This window comes from Calypte anna, chromosome 11, assembly GCF_003957555.1.
Source record: "Calypte anna isolate BGI_N300 chromosome 11, bCalAnn1_v1.p, whole genome shotgun sequence".
NCBI lineage: Eukaryota > Metazoa > Chordata > Aves > Apodiformes > Trochilidae > Calypte > Calypte anna.
The window spans coordinates 16962842-16975136 of NC_044257.1; the positions used below are offsets into that span (position 1 = coordinate 16962842).

Sequence of the window (12295 nt, forward strand, 5' to 3'; positions counted from 1 at the left end):
GAGGGTGGGCACAACAAGAGTTTTTTGGACCTCTCTACCCTGCCATCCAGCACAGATGAAGCCCAGACAGGAGGGAAAAATGTAAAACAAAGAGACTGAGGATGCTGTTTGCCCAGTTGGGAGCACAGCTGTCAGCAAGTAGCTCCCGGGCTGCTCATCTTTTCTGTGACACTTTCATTTCACACAATTCCAGCCAAGTTCTTGCATGTTTCCTATTGCCACCGGGCTTGCTCCATCCCTATTAATCCCCGTGCACTCTCCTTATCCTGGAGCAGGAGTCAAAACCAGATAGAATCCAGAGTTCGCCCCACAGCTTTGAGGCTCCTGCCCCTTTTTCCCCTCTGCCCCTGCTGCTCTTATTACTGAGCTGCTTATTTGAATAGGAAATAAAGGGGAATTATTTGGAAGCTGAAAATCAAGACATGCTGTCTGCCTGCTCAATTAGGAGGGAATAGTGAAATCTGTGTTCCTTTTTATTCATTGGCTATTCCATTTAAAAGCCTTCTCTCCTAATATATACTTATATATGCAGCCTGCTTTATGTGGCTTTTACCACACATGAAATGGAGACGTTATAATCAAGGGGGTAATAACCCTGAGTGATTAAAAGTCAATTTTGATTGTTTTGGCTTTGGTCAGATTGAGTGACCTGAAACTGCCAAGTTGAGACAAAATGGGAGGTATGAAAAGGCTCCTTCCAAGCTGTGCTCATCCCCAAGCTCAGCCATGCACCATGGATGACCTGTGTGTGTATATATATATTTATAAAATTAAAAAAAAAATCAATTCTTTGTAAAGCAGCCAGGTTGATGGAGAAGTCAGACAGCCCAAACCATCCCACAGAGAGGTTCATTTCCCAGAGGAATGTTTGTGGAGATTACAAAATGCTGAATTTCTTTGAGATCTGGAAATAATTTATCCCTTGGTACATGGGAATTAAAATGAGTTCAGTGAATTTTCTGGTAATTGGAGTGAAAAGCACCTTTTGAGGGCCATGAGTCAGGGCTGTGCAGCTGTGGGGTTTTTGGGGTGGCACGATGGCTCACCAGTGCTGCCCCTCATTATTGGGTGAAATGGGGAAACTGGGGGCTGCAGCATCTTCCAGCCTTCTGCAAATACAGCAAAGTCAGTGATCTGGGATGGATCAGATGAGAAAGGAAATAAGGAGGAAGCTACAGGGATTTTAGAGAGCAGAGCCTCCTGTTAACCCAGCCCTGTGTGGTCTTTGAGTTGCTCCTGGGAAGGAGCTGCCCAGATTGCAGCGTTTGCTCCCAGAGTAGAAGTGCCACGTCCACAGGATGGGCCATATGTTGTTGGTTCACATGTACAGGGATGGAACAAATAGAAACTCTTTGTAAATACAGCTGGGAGACTGTGGCCAGGCAGGAAAAGCAGCCAGAAAAGGTGTTGTGGCCCTACCTGGCTGCAGGACTGGGACTGACTGGTGAGGACTGGGACTGACTGGTGAGGACTGGCTCCCCCACATCCCAGCTATGACTTGGCTTAAAGTGCACAGCCCAGAAACAGTGATGAAGATCCACCCCAAGTGATGAGGATGTGTTTCTTCTTTAAAAAAAAAAGTCTCAGAAAAAAGGATGTAAGAGATTAAATCAGCAGAGACATCTTGGAGCTGACTTTGGAGGGGTGGTTTTACTGGTTTGCTGTTGGATAAGTTTGGTAAAAGTCATTCTGCTCTTGAGCACTGCTGGGGTTTAAACAAGCCCCTCAGCAGCAGAATAGCTTGTAAGCTTCCTTCTTGTAAACAGTCAATTAAATTGGTTGGTGTTTTGCTTCAAGAGATTAATATTAACTGTTTAGAAGAACAGAGGACTTTTTTTCCATACAAACTTCTAAGAGGGGACTAGAGAGTGGATATGGAAAAATCCTTGGCACTTCAGTTGGATATACCAAAGGTGGGTGCTCACCTGCCTCTCTGAGGGACACTGGGTCACCCCAGGTATGTGCCAGCAGATGTGCTGAGGGGTGGGATCCCTAAGGGATGGATGGTGATGCCAGGACCATCCCTAAGGGATGGATGGTGTTCCAGGACCATCCCTAAGGGATGGATGGTGTTCCAGGACCATCCCCAAGGAATGGATGGTGATGCCAGGACCATCCCTAAGGGATAGATGGTGTTCCAGGACCATCCCCAAGGGATAGATGGTGATGCCAGGACCATCCCCAGGGGGTGGATGGTGATGCCAGGACCATCTCTACGGGATGTATGGTGATGCCAGGACCATCCCTAAGGGATGGATGGTGATGCCAGGACCATCCCTAAGGGATGGATGGTGATGCCAGGACCATCTCCAAAGAGTGGATGGTGGTGCCAGGACCATCACCAAAGAGTGGATGGTGATGCCGGGACCATCCCCAAGGGATGGATGGTGATGCCAGAACCATCTGTAAGGGATAGATCGTGTGCCAGGACCATCCCCAAGGAATGGATGGTGATGCCAGGACCATCCCCAAGGGATGGATGGTGATGCGAGGACCATCCCCAAGGGATGGATGCTGACGGTCCCTCCAGCATCCCACTTCAGGCTGGCAGCTGCTGCAGCAGAAGTGCTGGAGTACACTCATGTTGTTACTCACTGTAGCCATTTATTTTTTCCTGTTTACTTGAAAAGAAAAAAAAAAAAACCAACAAAACCAAGAAGTTACTTTCAACTTGTCTTTTGCACAACCATTTCCTTTTGCAGTGAGTAAAGCAGTGTGTGTGGAACTGCAGGCACGGAGCTGGATGTGTAAGCAGAGCTGGGGCTTTTTGGGCATCTCAGCAGCAGAGGTGAGCCTTGCCCTTCTCCATTTTTTTTTCTCTTTTCCTCGTTCTCTGTGACTCCTGAAGTCACGCCGGAGGAGGAGCCGGGCTGAACTCCTGGCAGCAAAGTGCTGAGAGGCAGAAATCTCCCATTTCCATGCAAATCCCCAGATCTGGAATAAAAATGATTAAAAAAAAAAATTAAAAATAAAGGGGGTTCTATGGGGTGTCTGTCCCTGGGGGCTGCAGCCCAGTTCAGCCCCTCTGCCAGCGCTGGGGACCCTGCTTTGCTGTGGGACCCAGCGGGGCTCTCAGGACCAGGACCCACTGTGGGATATTTCTGTGGGGAGCAGAGAGTTGGCTGAGAGGAGACAGCTGGCTTGAGTCTTCACAGAAAACTCCCTGTCTCGAAATCCCCTTCCTTTGAAATCCCCTTCCTTTGAAATCCCCCTCCCTCCTCACCGGAGCCCCTCACCAAGGCGTCGTGGTACCCCCTTGCCAACCCACTGGGTTGGGAGCTCAGCACAGAGCCAGGGCAGCAATAAACCCTTTTTTATCTTCCTCTGGCTGCCCTCCCTCCTCCTCTCCCCCTTTTCCTCCCGGGTGTTGTGTTACAGCCTGTGGGAGGATGGTCCTCACTTGCTGAGCCCCAATGGTTATCTCCAACCACACTCCTCTGCTCCTTGCTCCTGCCTCCTTCTCTTGGTTCCTCCCTCTTTTTGGCTTGGTTTTCAGTTGATTTTTTTTTTTTTTTTATGTATTTATTTAATTATTTTTTTTATTCTTATTACCACAGGCCTGTTGCCAAACAGGATGATCCAGGGTTGTCCTCTTTGCCTGGAGAGCATAAATACCACTGGGGAGCTCTGTGAGACTGCAGTTGGTAGGAGCTGCTGAGCCGAGCCCTTGCATTCCTCCCACCACCTAAGGCTGATTTCATCCTTTTTTTTTTTTTTTTTTTTTTTTTTTTCCTTTCCTTCCCCTCCTCCTAGTTTGAATATTTCAGATCTATAATTTATTTTCCACGCACAGGCTTGGAGGAGCTGCTTTTTTCCTGGGGACTTGGAAATACTCGGCGAGGTAAGTGGAAGCTTTGGTCTCTGCTACTGCAATGGGATTTGAGGAGGGGGGGTGAGTGAGTTTGTGTGTGTGTTTGTGCCAGAAATGTCTCTAATAAGAAGGCACAAGTTCAGTAACTTCTCCAAAAAGTTGTCTGCGTGGTATAAAATAACCTAATATAGCTGGAGCTTCCATTATATTTGTGCTTTGCAGAGTTTAATGCAAGCTTAATAATGATGAATCTTGAATGAATGGGAGGAGTTTGCAAATCCAGGAGTGGATTTCTACACAAATTGAAAATGTCCAAGGGATGCTGGAGCAGTTCTGGATAACTGACTACCCATGGGCACACCTAAGCTGCTCCATTTTTCTGCTTCTTTGCTCAGAAGTCCTGTCTAAAAAGAATTCCAGTGTCTCCACATGTTGTGTCTGATTCCAGAGGGTTTTCCGTGTGCTTTTGCGTAGAAACTTCAGCTCTGTGGGAGTGGATTGGAATGGAAGATCCAGATGTTTTTCCCTGTGGCCTTAAAGATGCTGAATCTATGGGATGTTTGGTGCAGAGAATGTTCCACATGGTGTCAGGGAACTCAGGATCCTGCTTTCCTTTTGGGCACAGTTCTTCAACCCTCAAAATGCGTTTAATAAATGGCCTGGGGTTTGTTGCCTTGGGGATCCTGTGGCTTTAATTCTGGATTTCTTTGCAAAGGTTCAAAGCTGATGCCAGGCTAACTCTGCTTTGCTGTTTTAGATGCTCTGCTGGGTTCCCCAGCTACCTCTTGCTGCTTTGTCAGCTTGTTCCATGGATAACTCCACAGGTCCCGGGATGTTTTGGGGCACAAATATCATCTGTAACCAAGGAGCAGCATTACTCACACTTTACCAGTGGGGCAGTTAAAGATCAATAGCTGTGAGGAGTAAGGTGAAGTGAGGATATAACAAAGCAGAGTGGGCAGTGCTGCCTGCCAGCCTGCAAATGCTACCAACTCTTCTGCTTTCTGCGAAGCTCAGGCACCATCCATTGGCTGGGGAAATAGCTTTCTAAAAAGATTCTTTTTCAAAGCCTGGTGCTGCTTTTTAGCTTCTTCAGACCCCAGAAGGTGGCCTCCCTTTTGTCCCCAGTTTGGGCAGGCTCTCCAGCATCTGAAGGAGTTGGGTTCTGCTGACTCACTCCTTTCTGATGGCTCCCAGATGTTTACCTGGCACCAGCATCAAGGGCCTGATGTGCTGGAAGGGAGGCTGTGCTCCTCTTGGCCCCTTGAAAACAACAGAGGACACTTCCTCAGCTGACTGTCAGCTGATAATTCCCTCCAAATACTCTCAACCCCCAACTCAAAGGCAAGATGATCTCAATCTTCTCCAGTGAGGAGTTCCTGATGTTGCCCCGGAGCCACCACTCCGGCTCTGCAGGGCTCTCGGGCTGGCTGAGCTTCAACACATGTCCCAAGGTTTTGTTGCACCTGGACATGAGGATATTAAAAGAGGCAAATTGCTGGACATCTGAAATTGAGGAGAGCTTGCTGAAATGTGAGCATCTGTCTGCTGCTGTCAGTTATCCTCACCAGGGAGCTTTTTGCTCCCTATCACCTCGTTGATCACTTTCCTGCGGATGCTCAGCGCTCCCCACCTTGAGCCAAAGCAGAAGAAGGGACCCGAGTGAAGAGGATGGTAATGCCCAAGTGACCTCATTTTAGAGCAGGGCTCACAAATGGGATGATGCAGGAAAGAACTTCCCCAGGAAGAATGCTCCATCTGTTGCAAGGTTTTGGCTGGGTTGGGAAACCAGATGCGTTGGCTTCCCTGGGCAGCCCTGAGTGGGGCAGCTCCTCTGGGCTTTCAGATGTTACCAGCTGATTTATATATATATATATATATATATAATTTTTTTTCCAAGCTGCCCTTTCTGTAAGTTCAGTGTTTGCCTCAAATGGGTGGTGGATATGGGCTCCTATTTAGCAAAGGGGCAGGCAGCCAAATGCTGGGGTCTGCCTGCAGTGTATGTGAGCTGTCTGTTCCTGCCTGCTCTACCTACAGGGCAGCCTGCAGTTAAAATTGCTTCTGCTAAATGGCTGCATTGTACCCGGCCGTGGCAGAGCAGCTATTTTTAAGCTCTTCAGAAAGTGCCTCAAAGTAGGAATTGTTCCCCTGAATTTGGGTCAGACAGTCTACAGAAGCAACAGCTTTGTTTTGCCTCCCCCTACTCCTCTCTGGAGCTGGGTTAGAAGGTTGGGGTTGGGGGGTGTAGGAAATGCCAACAAAGCTGAGAAGAGGATGAGGTTTAAGTCTGCTGTCTCTCAGGTGTGCCTGGAGCTGAGGACAAGGTGTGTGTGTGTGTGATTTGCTCTGCAGAGCAGGAAATCAGAGTCATAAAATAGTTGGGGTTGGAAGAGACCTTAAAGCTCACCCAGTCCCAACCCCCCTTCCATGGGCAGGGACACCTCCCACCAGCCCAGGCTGCTCCAAGCCCCATCCAACCTGGACTTGGACACTGCCAGGGATGGGGCAGCTTCTCTGGGCAGCCTGAGCCAGAATTTCCTCCTAATGTCTGACCTATATAATGAGAAGCCATTAGCTAAAGTGAGCAAATTCCAGTCCTGCATTGTTCAGCAGAGGCTTCAGTGCTCTGCCTGGAGAGAGGCAGAGGGCAGCTGGTTTTCATCCACCCTAATACAGCACAAGAAGCCTCAGGGAGGGAATTTGTTTATTGTGTGGAGACAGCCAGCAAGTTTTCAGGGGTTCTCTATGGCCTCAGAGGGTGGTGAGTTTTTTGTTTGTTTGCTTTTTTTGTTTTTAATTTTTTTGGGGGGGGGTTGGACAGTGTTCACCTGTGCAAAGCTGAGCCACTGCCTTCCTGATGCTGATGGGTTTGGGACTTCATGCTCAGCTGCAGCTTTTCCAGCTGGGAGCTGGAAGGCACTGCCTTGGACCATGTCCAACTCATCCAGTTTCCCTGTGTCCAAATCCTGTGTCCCGGTGCTGAAATGTCTTGAATAATTCCTGATGCTGTGTAGGAATTCTTTCAGCACATCTTCTAGCAGTGCTCTCCAAACCAGATCCTCACCTCGTGTGTTGGAAATGGGGGTGGGGAAGATTTCTTCCAAAATTTAGCCCTAAGGAGAGAGATACTGCACTTGCACCTTCTGCACCAGATGGTTCTTGCCCCTGATGGATTGGTTCTGCTCTGGTGGGTCTTAGGTCCCACTTAAAGAGCACAAGATGCTGCAGAGCCACATGACAACACCTCTTTCCTTCCCAGGAATTGCTCATGATCTAAATAAAAGCAGCCAAGATGCACAAAGCTCATTTGATGGAGAAGCTGAGTTGCAAGGCATGGGAGTGAGATGAAGGGAGGAAGAGTTTGGAAATTTCAGGTTGAAAAGGAGCACCACAGAACAAGAGAGAGGATGGGGGGGTTAAATAAAACCGTTCCAAACTTGGCAAGGACCAAACTGAGAACATCTTCCTGGGCCCTGGGTGCTGACAGGTTCTGAGAGTGCATGGGAACACCTAATCTTCTGGCCAGAAGAGGCTCATCTCAGCTGCCATAATTCATATTTCTGGCCACCCTCCCACCCTCTGAGAACCCCCTGGGGGGTTACTGGGCAGCAGGGATCTGGGTCGGTCCCTGTTATGGTGGCATTTTGCACAAACAGCCTCTGGCACAGGGTCTGGCAGCTGCACTGCTGGAGCCTGTTGGCAGAGAGGGCCCTCTCCAAAATAGCCCTTGCTGGTGGCTGACCTCTCCAAGCTGCCTTGCTGGGAATCTGACTTTCCCTTTTTTTTTTTATTCGTATCCGTTCTCCTCTTTCCCAGCTGCTCTTTTGCTTCCAGTGTCTTCCCTTTGCAGCTGTGAAGGTTACTGGGAGCTGCTGGGCATTGCTGGGTGACACCTGGTGACACCAACCCTTGGTGTTGTTGGTGCTACCATGCCCAGGTGTTGCCTCCTGGTGTGATGAACTGGGTTCCCATCACTCCTGCTGGTGTCCAGCTCTTCCTCACCTCGGGGTGAATGATAATTTCTTGTACTGTGGGCAGCGCTCTCAAGCACCAAGAGTGGGTTTGGGAGGGGTAAGCACTGAGGGCTTCTCTAGCACTGCTCTGATTGCCTGTTTCTCCTCAGAATTCAGACCTGCTCTGAGCCCCAGGAGTCCCTACAAGGAGCTCAGCCTTCATCTTCACCTCCACCTCCACTTCTTCTGGCTGTAGAGGAGCCATGAGTCCTGCCCTGCCCTGGCTCCTTTCTCTTGGATGTGTACTGCTCCTGCCAAAGGCAGCTGAATGCTTTGTCTTGCCCAACTCGAGTCACCTGGAGAGCATTTTGAGTAAATATCAGGATGGGGAAGCTCACTCCAGATCCAAGAGAGCCATCCTGTTCTCAGACAGACAGGAGATACTGATGCTCCACAATAAACTGAGAGGTCAAGTGTACCCAGTGGCCTCTAATATGGAATACATGGTGAGTCCACCTCCTAATCCCTAACTTTATTTTTTTTATTTTTATTTTTAATTTGTTCTGCTTTTCCTCCCAGTGCAAGAGGTGTACCAAATTCAGTTTTCCTGGGGCCTTTTCATTCTGGACTGAATGATGCTTGAGATCATTGGACTGTTTGGGTTGGAAAGGGCCTCTAATGGGTCATCAAGTCCATCTGCTGCATAGTTTCAGACCTGGTTCCATTATTCATAAACTTGTGTCTGGCCCAGCCCTGAATGCATCTCTAGTGATGGCAATTCCATAGCCTGCCCCAGCAGGTTCTTCCATTACCTTAATGTCATAAAAGCATCAAATTTTCCCTAGTGTTTAACCCATGTTAAGCTTTCAGATGGTTGTGACTGGTGCTTTGGGATGGCACAGGCTGCTCAGGGAAACCTCTGATGGTTGCTTCTGCCCTTTTGTCATACACTGACCAACAGAGATGCTCTAGGTAAGCCAAACATCCATGATGCTGCTGAGAATCTGCTCAGCACCTGAGAGAACCAAGACTTGAGGAAGGTGGCTCCATCTGCAAAGAACTTCAGACCCTGGAATTAGCTGGAAAAAACTCCAGGTGTTTGTGGGCAGATGGGGGTCAGAGCTGTTGGCTTTTTGTCATTCAAGAAACCAAAATAAAAGTTTGGTCAATGTATTCTCCCACTTCAGAGGGAGAATCTTAAAGCCTGAGTATGAAATTTGCCTTTGCCATCAACAATTCAGATGAATAGTTTTTCTTCACCTGATGCCAGAGCCCCTACTCAGAGCTATTTTTGACATGCCACCAAAATATTGCAGGGCCAGAAAGTGATGTAGGTAAATAATATTTTATTATTATTATTATTATTATTTTGGTGCCTTTTCCCAATGTGCAAATATAATTATGACTGAAACTAGCCTGACTTCAACTGTGCTCTCCTGCTGACAGATTAAATGATTAATGATTTGTTAAGACCGTGTTTAAAAGGGTAAAAGAAATAGCACACTAGATGTAACAGAAATTGGTTTGCCAGCTGGGCTGGAATGAGTGCTGCAAATGGAAAATCCTGCCTTTTGTGGCTGTGGGGAAAAGGGAAAGAGGGAATGGGAGGACAGTGAGGAAGGACATGTGTCCATCAGCTGGTCCTCCTTAGATTGCCACCGCATCTTCAGTTGGTCAGGACTCTGGTGCCTTTTGAAGAACTGGTGCTTTGTATTTCTTTTCTAAGCTCCCACATTATCCTGCTGGGGAGGTCCTGCCAGAGAAGAGGTGACTTGATTGGTTTCCAGAAAGTAAACACAAAGCATGAGAAAGCCCAAGTGTGTTTTGGTTGGCTTGGAGGATCTGAGAGGGTTGGTGCTGCGGATGCTCCGCTGGCCGCCTGCTGGGGACGCTTCCAGCCTGGTTGCACTTTTCTGTTTGCCTTTGCTCTGTGTGCTTTTCTAGTGGGTTTTTTTCTGGGTGATTGAGGGCAAATGAAAGGGTCTTGTATGCTGTGAAGAAAGAAGCTGAGTATAAGATGGTGCTGCTTGGAAAGGCTATAAGCAGCCTTTCATGTATTGCTGTTTACCCAACGTGACTTGGAAATGCTGCCTACACTCTGGAGGTGAATTTCACTTTCATCCTTTGTTCTGCAGAGGACATTTCTCAGTTGGACTTGTTAAAGGGGACAGTCTGTGTATGGTACTGTAGATAAACATTTCTCTTTTCACTGATTGGTGGACAAGTGGGCACAACTTGGTCTTCTCCATCCACATCCAAGCGCTGCCTTGTGAAAATCTTTTCTCCCAGCTCCATCTCTGGCTCATTCAAGTGCTCTGCAGTGCAAGGGGAGCTAATATATTCCAGGAGAGGGATGGATTTCTCTACTCCAGGGTGAACTTTGGTCAGTGGAGGCTGTTAATAAGAAAGCAATAACTCAGCGTGTCCCATGGCTTAGCTGGAAATCAAAAGAGTGATATATAAATATATAGGTATATGGGATACAGGTAAAGTGAAGTGAAGAAATGAAGAGAAACAGGTTTTTTCTGGTGGGTTTGTACAGTTAAGTGTGAGCTAGAACAGCTACTCAGCATTAATGGAAAATGAGGGAGCAGTGTGCATCTTGCTGCATCTTCCCTGCAGAATTATCTTAACTTTATTACAACTTTCTAATCAACACTTCCACGGTGTGTTTGGGCTTTAAAACAGCAGCCATGGCAGGGGAGAGGTGCCAAGAGCCAAACAAACTCTTTTTTTTAATGAACCCAAAGTGAAAAGGACGTAATAGTTCCTAAGACATCTTGACCTTTACAGATGGCTTAGTCAGATGGCATTCGGCAGTGATGAAAGGCAGGAATCTTTGCTCTTGCCTCAAAGACAGCTGGATAAAATGAAATTGTTCTCAGTACAGATTGCTGGGAGGAAAATAGTTTGTTTTCATGTATAAGGTATCCATCCTTCCTCTAAATTGAGGGGGGGTGATTTGCCCTGTCGGGATGGGGTAGGATTTCTGCTTGGGTTAGCAAATTATATCCAAGATTCTGCCAGTACATGTCAGACCTGCACTTTTGTGCCATGACAGCAAAGGTGGGGGAAAAAAGGGGAGAAAAACCAAATCACTGCAATTTAGGTGTCTAGGGTTGGGTTTACAGACCAGTTAAGCTGAGTGAGTAGACTCCTTGTGGGGTGTATTCTTACCAAAGCTGAAGCTACAAATTGCAGTACAGTGTTTTACAGGTTTTACACTTTACAGATGTGCCATGTGTTTTATCTGTGCTTTGAAAGACCATTTCAGCTTTGCAGGAGTAAAGAGAGAAATTCCATGTGCTCCATCTTTTGGCATTGCAGACCTGAGGGCTTCCCAATCTCTCCTTGAGAAGGAAGCAGAGCATGGCCCCACACTGCTCCTCTGGCTTCAGTAGTCCTCCTCGATACTGCTTTGAATATTGGCTTTAAAAAAAAGCTTCCAAGCATAGCTGGGAAAAGTCTGAAATCTATTTTTTTTTTTTTTTAAATATGTTCATTGCTCTGAAATAATTCCAGCCTCCTGACCACATTTATGTCTGGGAAGCAAGAGGCAAAAAACTGCTGGAATTTCAATGGGATGGCTTTGTAATCTGATGCCCAGAGAAACCTCTCCATTCAAGCACAAAGCCATGCAAAGGAGCTCATCCCCACTTGCCTGTTGAGGATCTTCTGTCCCGGTTCATTTCTTTTCTCCTCAGGCACCAAAGGAAGATGGAACTCACACAGTTCCCAGCCCTTTCCATTTAATTGCTCCCAGTGTCCCTGGGTTAAATCAGGAGGTTTGGAGCCTTTGAATGATGCTCTGCTAGAAAGTCCCAGCAACACACAACATCTTGGGGGAGTTTCTGTGGCTTTCTGGGTTGGATGGGGAGGTGGATTGTGGCTGCTGACTGCCTGGTGCAGAAAGCAGGAGGCCACAAAAAAGTTGTGTATTTATTCAGGCCCCATTGCAATCGGCTGCCTGAGCAAAGAGGTTGGAAAATGGGTCGGATCCCAGGCACTTTCAAGGAGCTGGAGAAGGCTGAGATGGAAAATGGGTTTGCTGCCTCTGTCAGGGCTGTGTCCAGGGCTTTGCAGGCTGACATGGATTTGCTCGGCCACCAGTCAGCTCCAAGCCAAACTGGTGAGCTCAGAGCAGCCCTGGGATGTTGTTGGAATTTGGGTTGCTGAGCATGCTTAATGATAAGCTGTTCTCAGAGGTCTGGGCTCTTAGCTCAGTCAGATGAGCTCATGTTTGCCTTAGGAAGATAGTGTAGACACACCAAGTTCCAGGAGACATGGTGTTTTCCTTTCCTCTTAGCCAGGGACATGTGGTCCCTCCCCATCTCAGTTATAGCTGCCTGAGACTGTCTTCAGATTCTTACTCAGAAGGAGCATTTGATGTTTTTTCAGAGAGCCTAAATTCCCTCTGGGCCTTCAAATGGGTCCTATGATGTGTCAGAGAGCAAGAGTTGCTTTTCTTCTGGAGAATCCAAGACTTGGAAAGACCAGCTGGTCATGATGGTAAATGTCCAGAGAGGAC

General features: G+C 47.6%; 1 protein-coding gene across 2 annotated transcripts in view; it reads left to right on the forward strand.

The window, feature by feature from the left end:
- Positions 1–3684: 3684 nt before the first annotated feature.
- The window catches only part of CRISPLD2 (cysteine rich secretory protein LCCL domain containing 2), a 33022-nt gene continuing 24411 nt past the window's right edge, over positions 3685–12295 (forward strand). The window contains exons 1-2 of one of the 2 annotated variants that reach the window (XM_008491658.2): positions 3685–3841; positions 7938–8273. In XM_008491658.2, coding sequence (XP_008489880.2) covers positions 8031–8273 — 243 coding nt within the window. In that variant the 5' untranslated portion in view covers positions 3685–3841; positions 7938–8030. Of the gene's footprint in view, positions 3842–5205; positions 5486–7937; positions 8274–12295 lie in introns of those variants that run through there. The other variant, XM_030457925.1, reaches the window with a different exon arrangement.